This window comes from Pseudophryne corroboree, chromosome 8, assembly GCF_028390025.1.
Source record: "Pseudophryne corroboree isolate aPseCor3 chromosome 8, aPseCor3.hap2, whole genome shotgun sequence".
NCBI classification, from domain to species: domain Eukaryota; kingdom Metazoa; phylum Chordata; class Amphibia; order Anura; family Myobatrachidae; genus Pseudophryne; species Pseudophryne corroboree.
The window spans coordinates 306,655,351-306,673,529 of record NC_086451.1 but is presented as its reverse complement, the minus strand read 5'-3'; the positions used below and the strand labels follow the sequence as shown (position 1 = coordinate 306,673,529).

General features: G+C 44.0%; 1 protein-coding gene across 2 annotated transcripts in view; it reads left to right on the top strand.

Moving 5' to 3' along the window:
* The window catches only part of PASD1 (PAS domain containing repressor 1), a 252,224-nt gene extending 234,271 nt beyond the window's left edge, over positions 1–17,953 (top strand). The window contains exons 17-21 of one of the 2 annotated variants that reach the window (XM_063937368.1): positions 1,259–1,411; positions 3,300–3,494; positions 11,413–11,813; positions 12,276–12,483; positions 15,875–17,953. In XM_063937368.1, the coding sequence (XP_063793438.1) occupies positions 1,259–1,411; positions 3,300–3,494; positions 11,413–11,813; positions 12,276–12,483; positions 15,875–16,030 (1,113 nt within the window). In that variant the 3' untranslated portion in view covers positions 16,031–17,953. The remainder of the gene's footprint in view (positions 1–1,258; positions 1,412–3,299; positions 3,495–11,412; positions 11,814–12,275; positions 12,484–15,874) is intronic. The other variant, XM_063937369.1, reaches the window with a different exon arrangement.
* The last annotated feature ends 226 nt before the right edge of the window (positions 17,954–18,179 follow it).

The window sequence follows — 18,179 nt, the reverse complement described above, 5'->3', positions numbered from 1 at the left end:
GTTTGATAAGTATCATATCTTGGTCATGCCAAGCTATGATAATGCTGTGTGTTTGTACTTCATCAGTTTAATACGTGCATAATCATATATTGGTATATATTGGTCTTATGGACAAACTCAACATCACACATGACGGGGTAAATGTAATAGGGTGCCAGCAGCCGGAGGTGGAGTGTCTGCGAAAATGCCCGTACATGATTACCCGTTCTGGAAATAATACCATTATTTGAAATGTGCCCGTAAGGATATATTTTCCTCAGTCATACCTTGTATATAGTCTACCTATTTTTCATTATTTGCAAACCGGATCCATTTGTACCACCATGATTTCCTTCAACCATATTTAGCAAAATAATATTACAAAGGGAACTGCAGCTGAGCACTAATCATCTGGCCCAGAGAGGTAACTCAGTGGGCCAGTCTCCGTTGTGTGTATGTGTGGGTGAGCAGGCCGGCCAGATTGTGGATGATAGTTCATGATAGTGCAACTGGAAGTGCAGATTTGAGCAACTGAAGAGGGTCATCTCCCTATTCTCTTTAAAAGAGCAGTGAAAAAATAACATATTTATTTAATAAAAAAAACATTGTTTCAGCACTTTTCTAACATTAGCAACATGGCATTAACATTTGGTGAAAAACTATGAACTGTAGTTTAATTAAAATCAAAAGAGTTTATTTTCTTTGTCCTCATATGGGGTTATCTTCCATGGTTGCATGGGACCATAATGACTAACTTTAGGCTCTTAATTTATACGAGTTTGTACTCTGTTATGGAGGGAATTCAATTACCCATGGCAAATTACAGCAGGTGAAAACAGGAGGCGCCCGAGGCTATTCACTTAGACTCCCAACTTCTCCTGATAGCCTAGTTAACGACAAATTACCTTAATGTGTTAATGGGCATTAACATGTATTAACGGCCGTTAACAGTAACACACAGAACCCCCAAATTATGGAGGTTATTATTTTCAACCTGCTGAGGCAGGTGAAAAAAATCCTAGACCACTGCTGGCTTTGGAACTAATTGGATAGCCCCAGGGGATCAATTAGCCTGCTACACACAGCTAATTGAATTCCCCCAATAGGAAATATGGGTGGACACATTGGGAGAATAGGGCAGAGACTACATAGTGAGGTGGAGGGGTGGCAGCTGTATTTAACAACTGTAATGTGTTTTAAGCACTGGCCTAAAACATTCACACAACAGGGCCTATTCTTTTACTGTTCCTTGCATAATACTTTTATATTTCTTTTGCAGCCAGTGTATCATTATCCCAACCAAATGGTGAACCAACTGAAAGAGCAGCTGGAGGAAAGAACGCGGATATTACAAGCAGACATAAAAACTCAGCAGGAAGAACTGCATGTCATCAAGGAGCAACTACAGCTAGTGCAGGATTCCAATCTGCAGGTATCAAGCATGAGACCACAGGAAACAAATATATGAGTTTCTAAGAAAGGTTTAGGAAATCACAACAGATAAGTGGATATAAATCATGGTAGGGTCACTCCCCATTATAGGCCAGATCGCCAGTGCTATAAGAGCAGTAAGCGCTGTTTTGTAAGGTCGGTAAGTGTTGGTACTTTCTTCGTCCGGTGTGTGTGCAGTTTGCAAGCACAACACAAAACCACCAAAGAAATGAATGTCCACGGTAATGCATACACTTGTATTTTGTTTCTTCGGATTTATTTTTCAGTTTGTTCTAATTTGTGTAGACATTGTGTTTTTAGTTTGATTTTTGATGTTCCTGTTAATTTGCCAGTAATGAGAATAAAAGTCAAACAGATAAACATGAAAAAAGATAAAGTAGAAAAGAATTTAAAAATGCAAATACAAAACACTGTAGTGTTTATGTAGATGATCTGTGTATCACATTTTGCTGAAATAGACAGATATTCCTTAGCCAAAGCCCCCATGAGTTTACAATCTAAGGGTGATAGGAGTTGGTGAGACACAGGGAAAGGAAGATTGCAGTTGTCAAACCAGTATGTACTATATATGTACTGTATGTGATGGAATGAGAACGTGTTCAAACAATGGTTGAGTGAGAAAGTATTTGGATATACTGTACTTTCCTTTTTTGAGTGAAAACATTATGATTATAAAGCAGGCAGTGCATTTCATAAGTTACGTTCTATTGGGGAAAATAGACATGATGAGTATAATGAGTTTACCAAAGTGGAGGCTAGTCCAACATTATCGGATAGTTCATTGATCCCTAACAGGCATATTAAGTCAGTGTAGGGAGTCACAGAAAGAACAAGCAGAGATAGAGCAATGGGTGATCTAAATGAGTTTGGCATTAGTCATATTATAATGGAGAAATAGAAAATGAACTGAAAGTTAGTAAGGGGGAGGTTACAATAGCCCAGATGGGAAATATATGGAAGTGACCAACTTTGGGGAGAAAGGACCCTCAACAGTTCTCTCATGTATGGTTACAGTTGAAAAACAATATACAGTAGAAAGTGGCCATGATTCATGGGTTACACAAAAGGGGTGTGGTTCATCAAATCGACAGTGTCTAGGTCGACAGTCACTAGGTCGACATGGATGGAAGGTCGACAGGGTTTCTAGGTCGACATGTGCTAGGTCGACAGGTCTAAAGGTCGACATGAGGGTTTTTTTTTGTCGTTTTCTTCGTAGAGTGACCGGGATCCCAAATTAGTGCACCGCGTCCCCTCGCATGGCTCGCTTCGCTCGCCATGCTTCGGGCATGGTGCCTTCGCTTCGCTCGGCACACTTTACCGTTCCAATCGTAGTCCACGTGGATCGTTAAGTATGAAAAAATTAAAAAAAAGAAAAAAAAATGTGAAAAACTCATGTCGACCTTTAGACCTGTCGACCTAGCACATGTCGACCTAGAAACCCTGTCGACCTTCCATCCATGTCGACCTAGTGACTGTCAACCTAAACATTGTCGACCTAGACACTGTCGATCTTCAGACCGGATCCCACACAAAAGATATCCTGAAAATGCCTGTTTACAATTCTGAAATTCTAAAAAAGAAGGTTTGTAGTGAGAATTCTTGTTATTAAAACAAAATCTATATAATGCCTATAATAAGGTCTAATTGAGTATTTTCTTCCTACTCATCAAGATACTGATGAATAAAGTGCTGATATTTGTATTTTACAATGGACACCACACTAATACAACTTATTCTGTTTGTTTGTGAAAGCGGTGAGAGGGGCATTATTCATTTGTAGCCTCAGACTACACACTTGTTAGGCCTACCTCTTGCTATGAACGTACTCCAAAGATCTCACACCATATTTTGTTGTGTCTCCTGTAAAGATGATGATGCAGCAGCCGATCCCACTGGGATTAAATAATGTGCAGCATCCGGACCCGAGGAGGGTGTCCCGCCAGCAGGGTGTAGTGGCCAGGCAAGGTCTGGCAATGGGAAAGAAGTCTCAACCCATCATGAGTTCCAAACGTTTTTGTGGATCTCAATTATCCTCAAGTCACCAGTATGTGACATCCAACCAGGTAACTAAACAGTTACAACAGAGCCATATTCTCTCTTTACCCCATATTTTACTTAAGCAGCAGCAGCCAGGCCTATAGTGGCCATTATAGTTGACAGGCTCCATAGATGAGCATCACACTGTGGGGTGGGGTCATGATGACGCGTTTCACAGTGAGTGGCTAGAAAAGAAATCTATTTTCTCTATCGTCCTAGTGGATGCTGGGGTTCCTGAAAGGACCATGGGGAATAGCGGCTCCGCAGGAGACAGGGCACAAAAGTAAAGCTTTCCGATCAGGTGGTGTGCACTGGCTCCTCCCCCTATGACCCTCCTCCAAGCCAGTTAGATTTTTGTGCCCGGCCGAGAAGGGTGCAATTCTAGGTGGCTCTCCTAAAGAGCTGCTTAGAGAAAGTTTAGCTTAGGTTTTTTACTTTACAGTGAGTCCTGCTGGCAACAGGATCACTGCAACGAGGGACAGAGGGGAGAAGAAGTGAACTCACCTGCGTGCAGGATGGATTGGCTTCTTGGCTACTGGACATCAGCTCCAGAGGGACGATCACAGGTACAGCCTGGATGGTCACCGGAGCCTTGCCGCCGGCCCCCTTGCAGATGCTGAAGTAAGAAGAGGTCCAGAATCGGCGGCAGAAGACTCCTCAGTCTTCTAAAGGTAGCGCACAGCACTGCAGCTGTGCGCCATTTTCCTCTCAGCACACTTCACACGGCAGTCACTGAGGGTGCAGGGCGCTGGGAGGGGGGCGCCCTGGGAGGCAAATGAATACCTATTTTGGCTAAAAATACCTCACATATAGCCTCCGGAGGCTATATGGAGATATTTAACCCCTGCCAGAATCCGTTAAGAGCGGGAGACGAGGCCGCCGAAAAAGGGGCGGGGCCTATCTCCTCAGCACACAGCGCCATTTTCCCTCACAGAAAGGCTGGAGGGAAGGCTCCCAGGCTCTCCCCTGCACTGCACTACAGAAACAGGGTTAAAACAGAGAGGGGGGGCACTAATTTGGCGATATGCTTATATATTAAGATGCTATAAGGGAAAACACTTATATAAGGTTGTCCCTATATAATTATAGCGTTTTTGGTGTGTGCTGGCAAACTCTCCCTCTGTCTCTCCAAAGGGCTAGTGGGTCCTGTCCTCTATCAGAGCATTCCCTGTGTGTGTGCTGTGTGTCGGTACGTGTGTGTCGACATGTAGGAGGACGATGTTGGTGAGGAGGCGGAGCAATTGCCTGAAATGGTGATGTCACTCTCTAGGGAGTCGACACCGGAATGGATGGCTTATTTAGGAAATTACGTGATAATGTCAACACGCTGCAAGGTCGGTTGACGACATGAGACGGCCGACAAACAATTAGTACCGGTCCAGACGTCTCAAAAACACCGTCAGGGGTTTTAAAACGCCCGTTTACTTTAGTCGGTCGACACAGACACAGACAGGGACACTGAATCCAGTGTCGACGGTGAATAAACAAACGTATTCCTTATTAGGGCCACACGTTAAAGGCAATGAAGGAGGTGTTACATATTTCTGATACTACAAGTACCACAAAAGAGGGTATTATGTGGGATGTGAAAAAACTACCATAGTTTTTCCTGAATCAGATAAATTAAATAAAGTGTGTGATGATGCGTGGGTTCCCCCCGATAGAAAATTATGGGCGGTATACCCTTTCCCGCCAGAAGTTAGGGCGCGTTGGGAAACACCCCTTAAGGTGGATAAGGCGCTCACACGCTTATCAAAACAAGTGGCGGTACCGTCTATAGATAGGGCCGTCCTCAAGGACCAGCTGACAGGAGGCTGGAAAAATATCATAAAAAGTATATACACACATACTGGTGTTATACTGCGACCAGCGATCGCCTCAGCCTGGATGTGCAGAGCTGGGGTGGCTTGGTCGGATTCCCTGACTAAAAATATTGATACCCTTGACAGGGACAGTATTTTATTGACTATAGAGCATTTAAAGGATGCATTTCTATATATGCGAGATGCACAGAGGGATATTTGCACTCTGGCATCATGAGTAAATGCGATGTCCATAACTGCCAAAGATGTTATGGACACGACAGTGGTCAGGTGATGCAGATTCCAAACAGCACAAAGGTGTATTGCCGTATAAAGGAAGAGGAGTTATTTGGGGTCGGTCCATCGGACCTGGTGGCCACGGCAACTGCTGGAAAATCCGCCGTTTTTACCCTAAGTCACATCTCTGCAGAAAAAGACACCGTCTTTTCAGCCTCAGTCCTTTCGTCCCTATAAGATCATATCTGCCCAGGGATAGAGGAAAGGGAAGAAGACTGCAGCAGGCAGCCCATTCCCAGGAACAGAAGCGTTCCACCGCTTCTGACAAGTTCTCAGCATGGCGCTGAGACCGTACAGGACCCCTGGATCCTACAAGTAGTATCCCAGGGGTACAGATTGGAAGGTCGAGACGTTTCCCCTTCGCAGGCTCCTGAAGTCTGCTTTACCAAGGTCTCCCTCCGACAAGGAGGCAGTATGGGAAAAAATTCACAAGCTGTATTCCCAGCAGGTGATAACTAAATTACCCCTCCTACTACAAGAAAAGGGGTATTATTCCACACTATATTGTGGTATTGAAGCCAGAAGGCTAGGTGAGACTTATTCTAAAAAATTTTTTGAACACTTACAAAGGTTCAAATCAAGATGGAGTCACTCAGAGCAGTGATAACGAACCAGGAAGAAGAGGACTATATAGTGTCCCGGGACATCAGGGATGCTTACCTCTATGTCCCAAATTTGCCCTTCTCACTAAGGGTACCTCAGGTTCGTGGTGCAGAACTGTCACTATCAGTTTCAGACGCTGCCGTTTGGATTGTCCACGGCACCCCGGGTCTTTACCAAGGTAATGGCCGAAATGATGATTCTTCTTCGAAGAAAAGGCGTCTTAAGTATCCCTTACTTGGACGATCTCCTGATAAGGGCATAGTCCAGGGAACAGTTGGAGGTCGGAGTAGCACTATCTCGGATACTGCTACAACAGCACGGGTGGATTCTAAATATTCCAAAATCGCAGCTGATCCGACGACACGTCTGCTGTGCCTAGGGATGATTCTGGACACAGTCCAGAAAAAGGTGTTTCTCCCGGAAGAGAAAGCCAGGGAGTTATCCGAGCTAGTCAGGAACCTCCTAAAAACAGTGCATCATTGCACAAGGGTCCTGGTAAAAATGGTGGCTTCCTACGAAGCAATTCCATTCGGCAGATTTCACGCAAGAACTTTTCAGTGGGATCTGCTGGACAAATGGCCCGGATCGCATCTTCAGATGCATCAGCGGATAACCCTATATCCAAGGACAAGGGTGTCTCTCCTGTGGTGGTTATAGAGTGCTCATCTTCTAGAGGGCCGCAGATTCGGCATTCAGGATTGGATGCTGGTGACCACGGAGCCCAGCCCGAGAGGCTGGGGAGCAGTCACACAAGGAAAAAATTTCCAGGGAGTGTGATCAAGTCTGGAGACTTTTCTCCACATAAATATACTGGAGCTAAGGGTAAATTTATAATGCTCTAAGCTTAGCAAGACCTCTGCTTCAAGGTCAGCCGGTATTGATCCAGTGGGAAAAACATCACGGCAGTCGCCCACGTAAACAGACAGGGCGACACAAGAAGCAGGAGGGCAATGGCAAAAACTGCAAGGACTTTTCGCTGGGCGGAAAATCATGTGATAGCACTGTCAGCAGTGTTTCATCCCGGGAATGGAAACTGGGAAGCAGACTTCCTCAGCAGGCACGACCTCCACCCGGGAGAGTGGAAACTTCATCGGGAAGTTTTTTCCACATGATTGTAAACCGTTGGGAAATACCAAAGGTGGACATGATGGCGTCCCGTCTGAACGAAAAACGGGACAGGTATTGCGCCAGGTCAAGAGACCCTCAGGCAATAGCTGTGGACGTTCTGGTAACACCGTGGGTGTACCAGTCGGTGTATGTGTTCCCTCCTCTGCTTCTCATACCTAAGGTGCTGAGAATTATAAGACGTAGAGGAGTAAGAACTATACTCATGGCTCCGGATTGGCCAAGTAGGACTTGGTACCCGGAACTTCAAGAGATGCTTACAGAGGTCTTATGGCCTCTGCCGCTAAGAAGGGACTTGCTTCAGCAAGTACCATGTCTGTTCCAAGACTTACCGCAGCTGCGTTTGTCGGCATGGCGGTGGAAAGCCGGATCCTAAGGGAAAAAGGCATTCCGGAAGAGGTCATTCCTACCCTGGTCAAAGCCAGAAAGGAGGTGACCGCACAACATTATCACCACATGTGGCGAAAATATGTTGCGTGGTGTGAGGCCAGGAAGGCCCCACAAAGAAATTTCAACTCGGTCGTTTCCTGCATTTCCTGCAAACAGGAGTGTCTATGGGCCTCAAATTGGGGTCCATTAAGGTTCAAATTTCGGCCCTGTCGATTTTCTTCCAGAAAGAATTGGCTTCAGTTCCTGAAGTCCAGAAGTTTGTCAAGGGAGTATTGCATATACAATCCCCTTTTGTGCCTCCAGTGGCACTGTGGGATCTCAACGTAGTTCTGGGATTCCTCAAATCACATTGGTTTAAAACCAGTCAAATCTGTGGATTTGAAGCATCTCACATGAAAAGTGACCATGCTCTTGGCCCTGGCCTGGACCAGGCGAGTGTCAAATTGGTGGTTTTTCTCTCAAAAAAGCCCATATCTGTTTGTCCATTCGGACAGGGCAGAGCTGCGGACTCGTCCCCAGTTCTCTCCCTAAGGTGGTGTCAGTGTTTCACCTGAACCAGCTTATTGTGGTGCCTTGCACCTACTAGGGACTTGGAGGACTCCAAGTTGCTAGATGTTGTCAGGGCCCTGAAAATATGTTCCAGGACGGCTGGAGTCAGGATAACTGACTTGCTGTTATCCTGTATGCACCCAACAAACTGGGTGCTCTTGCTTCTAAGCAGACTATTGCTAGTTGGATGTGTAATACAATTCAGCTTGCACATTCTGTGGCAGGCCTGCCACAGCCAAAATATGTAAATGCCCATTCCACAAGGAAGGTGGGCTCATCTTGGGCGGCTGCCCGAGGGGTCTCGGCTTTACAACTTGCCGAGCAGCTACTTGGTCAGGGGCAAACACGTTTGCTAAATTCTACAAATTTGATACCCTGGCTAAGGAGGACCTGGAGTTCTCTCATTCGGTGCTGCAGAGTCATCCGCACTCTCCCGCCCGTTTGGGAGCTTTGGTATAATCCCCATGGTCCTTTCAGGAACCCCAGCATCCACTAGGACGATAGAGAAAATAAGAATTTACTTACCGATAATTCTATTTCTCGGAGTCCGTAGTGGATGCTGGGCGCCCATCCCAAGTGCGGATTATCTGCAATACTTGTACATACTTACAAAAATCGGGTTATTATTGTTGTGAGCCATCTTTTCAGAGGCTCCGCTGTTATCATACTGTTAACTGGGTTTAGATCACAAGTTGTACGGTGTGATTGGTGTGGCTGGTATGAGTCTTACCCGGGATTCAAAATTCCTCCCTTATTGTGTACGCTCGTCCGGGCACAGTACCTAACTGGCTTGGAGGAGGGTCATAGGGGGAGGAGCCAGTGCACACCACCTGATCGGAAAGCTTTACTTTTGTGCCCTGTCTCCTGCGGAGCCGCTATTCCCCATGGTCCTTTCAGGAACCCCAGCATCCACTACGGACTCCGAGAAATAGAATTATCGGTAAGTAAATTCTTATTTTCATCTCTATATTGGAGCAGTCTTATTTTGGGTTGCAAGTAACCCATTAGGTGTTGTCAAGGAATTTGGAACCCACAAACATCTTAAAGGACAAGTTTTGGAGTGGACCTTAATATACAATTATAACCCCTATATCCCTTCTAATAACTCTCTAACAATGTATTTATCATGTATCTCCCCTATAGGGTTTTCACTTTCAGTGGGCGAGTATATACTGTCTTCCATATATGCCAAAACTCCACCGCCACATCATCAACAATAGCAGCTCAGTCATTGTTATGGCTGCTCACTCCTTACTGTTTATTATATTTTCCTTAGGCAGATGTTAAATCTGCGAGTTTATAGAACACACTAGGGAGGCCAATCCTGGGTCATTTTCTCCATCTCGGCTATCGGGATTGAAAAATGGTCAATCCTGGGTTTCCTATGTGGCCGTCCCCTCGCCCAGCCCCGCATACATAACCAACCATATATCGCAGGCAGGCAGGTGGAAAACATCATCTTCTCTCTCTCGGAGGCGGTCAGCGGTGGGTGATGGCGCAGCGTGACTTCTCACTGCATGTCACGCTGCGCTGGGGAATCGTTAGGAGGAAGCCGGGAAGCGTCTGAGCGTCCTGAGGATGCTCAACGCTGATCCCTCAATCCCTGGAATTGGAGCTTCCAATCCCGGGATTGAATTCCATCCGTTTTTTGGGCCTAAATCCCGGGATCCCGCCAATCCCGATCCCGGGATTGGCCTCCCTACAACACACTCATGGTAGCGTGATCCAGTGGCGTTACCGGAGTTGGTGAGACTCAATGTGACAAACATCCTCCCCATGCACTGCCCATACCTTATTACAACCAAAAAGGGGGCATACTGTAGCCTCACGATTTGCAGCTCTTTGGGGCATGCCCAGCTTTCCCAAAGATGGTGGGCTACCCCAGAGACTCTCCCTGCACTGTCAGCTCCTACCCAGTGACAGGAACTAGGCCCTGCATGATAATGTCACACCGCAGCACCCGGCTCCCGGTCACTGAGAAGGAGCCAGCATTTCTGTGCCATCCCATCAGAGGGTGACACCCAATGCAATTCACACACCCCCTAATGACGCCAGTGGCGTTTCTCAAATTGCATACACGCCCAACAAAAAAACATTTAAATGTGGAGGGAAATGGAGTATTTCTATAAACTCAAATATATTACTCAATAACTGTACCTAAAAGTATCATAGATTCTAAGGTCAGACACTAAGGCCCTCATTCCGAGTTGATCGCTCGCTAACTGTTTTTAGCAGTCGTGAAAACGCATAGTCGCCGCCCACGGGGGAGTGTATTTTCGCTTTGCAAGTGTGCGATCGCATGTGCAGCCGAGCGGGACGAAAACATTTTTTGCAGTTTCAGAGTAGGTCTGATCTTACTCAGCCCTTGCGATCACTTCAACCTATCTGGGCCCGGAATTGATGTCAGACACCTGCCCTGCAAACACCTGCGTTTTCCCTACCACTCCCAGAAAACGGTCAGTTGACACCCAAAAACGCCCTCTTTCTGTCAATCTCCTTGCGAACGGCTGTGCGAATGGAATCGTCACTAGCACAGCAACAATGCTGTTTGTACCCGTATGACGCGCGTGCACATTGTGGTGCTTACACATGCGCAGTAGTAACCTGATCGCTGCGAAAATCGGCAGCGTGCGATCAACTCGGAATGACCCCCCTAAGGGCCTTATTCAGGTTTGTTGGCAAACCAAAAACGTTAGCAACTGGGCAAAACCATGTTGCACTGCAGGTGGGGCAGATGTAACATGTGCAGAGAGAGTTAGATTTGGGTAGGGTGTGTTTAAACTGAAATCTAAATTGCAGTATAAAAAGTAAGCAGCCAGTATTTACCCTGCACAGAAATAATATAAACCGCCCAAATCTCTCTGCACATATTACAGCTGCCCCACCTGCAGTGCAACATGGTTTTGCCCACTTGTGTGCTTTTTTGGTTTGCTAACAAATAACCGCCTAAGGTTGTAAAATATTATGTGTAAAAGAATATGAAACATTTTGAACACTAATGAATCATATGAATTGTGAATAATGTATGTAATTGTAGTCCTATACGAATGATTGCAGAAAATACACATTCATGACATTTACAGTGTGTGCCTATACCTAAAACTATGTATTTGTACTATTTAAAATCTTGCCATTTTTATATTTAATATTTGTTTATATTTTGCATGGATTTAAAAAGAATGCAACACACCAGCAACACCCTCAGACCCAACAGCACCGAGTACAGCAGCAACAATTACAGCACCAACAGCAACTGCAGCAACAGCTACAACAGCAGCAGCATCACCAGCAACATTTGCAGAAACAGCAGCAGCAGTTGCAAAAGCAGCAGCAACATCAGCAGCTACAGAAACAGCAACAGCAGCAACAGTTACAACGGCATCAAAGGTTAATGAGAGGCAATCAGACACAGCACGCAGCTCTATCCTTACAGACTCATGGTAACATTGTGATGCCCCTATACAACAACACTATGATGTTCTCACAAACTCACCCTTCTACTGTTGCTTCTTCACGGATTCCAGCAGACAGTGTGGACAGAGGGCAGCCACCTGACTACACACAAGACAGGCATTTGAGGTACAAATGTAATATCTCAGCAAGTGCTCAAGGCAGTTACATAACTAAAGGGAAAACTACTAAACTATGTACTGTATATGAATGAGATGCCAGCGGTCGCTGCCATTCAAATAGGTGTTTAATAAACGAATAGCACTGGATTTGAGTCTGTGCTTGTTTGATGAATGGAAATATCTGATGTACAGTACTCGCGTATCTCGTTTCAAACTAAAAACAATGATGGCTGGAAATTGGAACCTATCACCTACACCCACTGGTGGCACAGTAACAGGTTCACTAATGCAATTGGCTTAGTTACTAATTCTGTGGGCTGAACCAATATTTATGATAATACAGACTGTAACGCCTCCAAAATATGGCTATAAGGCCAAGTCATGTATAATTTGTGTCCTGTAAGCATATTTTCTTAGTTCTACTTTATGCTTTTTTGTCACATTTATATTTCTTGTATTTCTTTGCCAGGTTTGTCCAGGATCAGCAAATGGGACCTCCCTCATTGCAGATGCAGCCAATCACATGCAGCGCAGTGATTGCTGCTCCTCCACCCCCAGCGTATACCCCTTCAGTTATGATCCCCCAGACTACATTCGCTCCACAACAGACTCACACTGCACTTCATCTACATCACCTGCAGCAGCAAACAGTCCAGCCTCAGCATCTCTACCTTCAGGTAACTTACTTTATGCCTTTACGTGCAGCCATATGGTAACTATGACATAATATGTCAAATCAGTGCTTTTTTTTAGAACATTGTATGCATTATCTGCTAATATATAGCAAACCATACATACCCTCGTCCACTCTCCACACAACTCACCCTTTATTTATTAGCAGTTATTTATATAGCACACACATATTCCGCAGCTTATGGAGAATATTTGGCCTGTAACATCAGTCCTGCCCCTGTGTAGCTTACACTCTATACTCCCTACCACATGAGCCAATTAACCCACCAATATATTTTTGGAGTGTGGGAGGAAACCAGAATTCCCAGAGGAAACACACACAAGCACAGGGAGTACACGTAAACTCCACACTCATAGCGTCTTTCATCCATCAAATAACAATTCCCTACTCCCCATAAAGATTTTCTTCTTATTCATGTACCTCTCTCTAAAATGTATTCTTTATTCCCTTTACTTCATTTCAAACTTATTTACTAACATCACAGCTCACTAATACCATATTGCTAACATCCTATCTCTGTAATGCCCCTATTGGTATGCCCCTCCTATAATGGTCAGCCTGCATCCATTACCTATTCATCATTATACCCATCATAATGGTCCAGCTCATCCTCAATAATCCGTCCAATCGTCAGTCATTAGTAACCCCACCTTCTTACATTATTATTACAGTCAACTTTCCATCACTAATCTCTGCATCAGTCTTAAATCTGTCATTGTGCATCATTGTTAACCCACCCTCATTCTTGTTATCAGCAAAAATGTATAAATGCCAACATGATCTGTGACAATTTCCCCTCTAAGCATGGTCAAATGTGGGGCTCCAGAAAACCAGGATATGATCATGGCATTCTGAGGTGCCAGTTAGATGTTAGTATTGGCTCTCTTTTGGAGCCTGTACATTGAGAAGGACACATGTCCTGTTCATCGAGGGCACAGCTTCTTTGACCTAATTTTTAGGAGTTTGTTGAGCCATGTGTCATATTTTATATGGGAACATGTGCAGCCATGGGCAAAAGTTTTGAGAATGACAAAAATATTAATTTTCACAAAATCTGCTGCCTCAGTTTTTATGATGGCAGTTTGCAGATACTCCTGAATGCCATGAAGAGCGATCAGATTAATTGCAATTAATTTCAAAGTCCCTCTTTGCCATGACAATTAATTTAATCCCAAAAAACAACATTTCCACTGCATTTCAGCTCTGTCACAAAAGGACCAGCTGACATCATGTCAGTGATTCTCTCGTCAACACAGATGAGAGTGTTGACGAGGACAAGGCTGGAGATCCCTCTGTCATGCTGATTTAGTTAGAATAACAGACTGGAAGCTTTAAAAGGAGGGTGGTGCTTGAAATCGTTGTTCTTCCTCTGATAACCATGGTTACCTGCAAGGAAACACGTGCAGTCATCATTGCTTTGCACAAAAAGAGCTTCACAGGCAAGGATATTGCTGCTAGTAAGATTGCACCTAAATCAACCATTTATCGGATCATCAAGAACTTCAAGGAGAGAGGTTCAATAGTTGTGAAGAAGGCTTCAGGGCGCCCAAGAATGTCCAGCAAGTGCCAGGAACATCTTCTAAAGTTGATTCAGCTACGGTATCAGGGCATCACCAGTGCAGAGTTTGTTCAGGAATGACAGCAGGCAGGTGTACATCTGCACGCACAGTGAGGCGAAAACGTTTGGAGGATGGCCTGGTGTCAAGAAGGGCAGAAAAGAAGCCACTTCTCTCCAGGAAAAACATCAGGGACAGACTGATATTCTGAGAAGGAAAGGTGAGCGCTACCATCAGTCCTGTGTCATGCCATCAGTAAAGCATCCTGAGACCATTCATGTGTGGGGTTGCTTCTCAGCCAAGAGAGTGGGCTCACTCACAATTTTGCCTCAGAACACAGCCATGAATAAAGAATGGTAGAGCAACTTCTTTCAACCATCCAAGAACAGTTTGGTGACAAACAAGCCTTTTCCAGAATGATGGAGCACCTTGCCGTAAGGCAAAAGTGATAACTTCTGTAAGTGGTTTGGGAAACAAAACGTTGAAAATTTTGGGTCCATGGCCAGGAAACTCCCTACACCTTAATCCCATTGAGAATTTGTGGTCAATCCTCAAGAGGTGGGTAGACAAACAAAAACCCACAAATTCTGACAAACTCCAAGCATTGATTAGGCAAGAATGGGCAGCCATCAGTCTGTATGTGGTCCAGAAGTTGATTGACAGCATGCCAGGGCGAACTGCAGAGGTCTTGAAAAAGAAAGGTCAACACTGCAAATATTGACACTTTGCATAAACTTAACGTAATTGTCAGTAAAAACCGTCGACACTTATGAAATGCTTGTAATTTTACTTCAGTATAACATAGTAACATCTGACAAAAAGTCTAAACACTTAAGCAGCAAACTTTGTAAAAAACAATACTTGTGTTATTCTCAAAACTTTTGGCCATGGCTGTATACCTCGATGTGTTCAGTATAATTTGTCAACATTCATCATGATGAAATGCCAACATGATTAGAATGTCAACAAAACATGCCTAGTGGTCCAGTGGTGTCTTACCTGGTTGGCGGTTCTGGCAGCTCCAGCTGTGTATTCCAGATCTGGTGGTCAGCTGACAGTGACTTCTGGATGCTTCCCCATAATGCCTAACCCTAACCTCCTAATTGCTTTCTGGTTAAAATTTAAAGCGGCAATAACATTCAGTGTCAAAGTCTGGCGTGCTTTACACTGACTGTGAGTACTGCTTTCAGTTTTCATATTTAACCTGCTGGGAAGTGGTAGCTTACAAAAGTCGCTACTCCATAAATAAAGCCCTGTGTGACTGTTTACACAGGGGAAAAATTAGGCCAGTGCAGTAGATATGAGATAAAACAAATCAAAGAAAAAAATATGTGGAAGTGTGCACTGCAAAAGTAGAGGAGAAGAGACGCAAAGGAGCAGGGAATAGGAAAGGTACGGTCTGTGCATCGCTGTGCCTCGCTATAGAAGGTTACATCTAAGCAAGTTTTAAACTGTAAAGTGGCTCAGCCTCGAAGTGTTCAGCCCAAGGAGACCAGGTTTTGATAAAGTGATCTGGAGTGTCGTGGAGAGTGGCAGTAATATACTCCATACGGTAAACAAAGCTAATGGTGGCTTAGAATGAGGTAGGAATGGGATTTTACACATTTAAGCAATTTGATATTTAGCTGCATTTAGGATTTAAGGAGGGCACATTTTTTTAAAAATATATTTCAAGTCACAATTGTTTGCTTTTAGCAGAAAATAAGAGGTGCCTTTTAGTATTCACTGTATGTATGTATATATATTAATTTCTGAACATATTGGTGCGTGTGTTTTTGCATGTAAATGCGGCCGCTGACTTTGCCCTGTGCGTTTCAGATGCAGACTCCAGAATCAATGCAGGCAAACCAGTCCCAGCACATGTTCCAGCAGCCTCACATTCCACAGCAGACAACTATGGGCTATTTTCTGCATCCGCAACAGCAAAGTCAGTCTGGCAATATATCCGATCTCCCAGAGATGCAGCTCCCATGACACAACAGCAAGGAGAATAGGACCTTAGAAACCATAGCTGTGCAACAGTAACTGAAGGGCTAAAGGGAGCCCAATGTCTAGCCCAGGCCCAGCCCACAGGAGATGGTGTTGAAGGGCTAAGTGTTCATTGGAGACAGGCTGAGCAACAATGGGCAAAAGAAGCAAGGGCATAAAGCAACAAACCAATAAATTGGATTCCCAGCTGCCTTTATCAAGAACCAAGAAAAACTCTGAGTTCTAGACTATACACCTATATACCAAAGTGTATATCAGGGGTTCTTCTCTGGACTGCCAAAGCTTACCGAACAAGTGACTAAGGACTATTTTAAGAATATTCATGTCCAGCAAAGTATACTTGGTGATACAGTGTCATACAGATAATGTCGGTCAGTGTGGCAGTCACAATATAGCTATATTTATCTAGATAAAATAACCTCAGGCACTATTTTTCTGTACCATAAAAGATAAATTTACTTAGCCAATTATTTTAAGACTACTTTTGTTTCAAAATTGCTTAGATTTGTGCTTCTAAACTGGTCATCAGTTTGTCCATAAATTAATCTGAAGTTTAATGCCAAAGTGTACCAAATAGCAAGAGATATATTATAGGAGCTCCAACCTACGGTTGAGTCCTGCAGGTAGCTTGTCTTCATACTCCAGCCTGGTGCTGGTTGGCTACAGTATATAGCGTGAGTTTCCAGGCCAGACATCAAAAGTTGAATATATGTCCTTTATATGGCCTGGTTGTATGGGTATTTCCAGTATTGTAATACAGATGAATGCTGCATTTACTGTATGTAGGTATGCATCATATGTGTTCATATATTATTACAGGAGATCAGAGTTTAATATATATATTTATTGCATAGATACGCGTTATTTTTTGAAAAATGTATTGCAAGTAGATGCACCCCAACACTCTATACAAGTGATGGGGAGCCTTTAGCGCTCCAGCTGTTGTTAAACTACACATACCAGCATGCCCTGCTACAGTTTTGCTACTTGGCTATGCTAAAACTGTAGCAGGGCATGCTGGGATGTGTACTTCAACAACAGCTGGCGTGTCAAAGGTTCCCCATCACTGCTCTATACCCATTCTAGCACAGAGAGGATAGTATCTGTTTAGCCGTTAGTTTTGCTTAACTGTTTTTACTGAGAGGTTATTAAACAAAACTGACGCGCTGCTTATGTGCTTACATACCAAAGCAAATGCATGGGATAAATGAATTACACATGAAACTGTTCCTAGACTGCAGAATGGGCAGCTTGGGGCATGTTATGCCAGTCTACCAGACTGAACATCTGGGCACAACATGCAGACCGTTTTTTTTATTGTCTCTTCCTGTCTCAGAAAACAATTATCCACAGTTAGAATGACTGCGCTAATGGACAGCAAACAGTGGCAGCTTGTAATTTAAGTGTCACTTTTACATATTATGTTATTTATTTATGAGACATTTACACATTTTGTAAATACCCAGCTTGTATTGTTTTGTATCAAAAGAAAGGAATATAAATGAATAGCTTTGCTAGTTGGTAGGATATCTCTGGAATACCAAATGATTTCATTGTAGTGATAGATTGTTACTTAGCACAGACAGTCTATATATGCCAGAGCCCTATGAAATGCCGCAAAATGATGAATAAGGGCTATATTAAAGCACTGGTTACACTGTCAGTGTCGGACTGGGTTATCGCCAGTAAATCCAGACATGGGCTAACGTAGTATGACAAACACACATACTTCACAACAGTCATAAATGAGATATTGCAGCAGTTTAGGCAACACCTGATAACACTAAATAACAGGACTGTTGGGTGGTATGCAAATACACATATTATACACACTAAGCTACTGGATTCTCAGAATGTGATAATGATTTTGCAGACGTCAGAGGAAAATAAAGTCTCTTTATTAACATCTCCATGTCATATTTGATGCTAGGCTGTAAGCCAAAGCTGGGGGTGGGAGTTTCAGGGACTTCCATAAGACCTTGATTGTCATAGTGATAATAACATGTTTTGCATAAGTGTGTTTTGGTCCATAACACAGAACCATCATTTAAACATACAAAAGTAGCAAACCTATGGCTTATAATCTGTACTGGAAGCTTACCCGCAGGATGAAGTGCCTCATGCATCAGTGTCA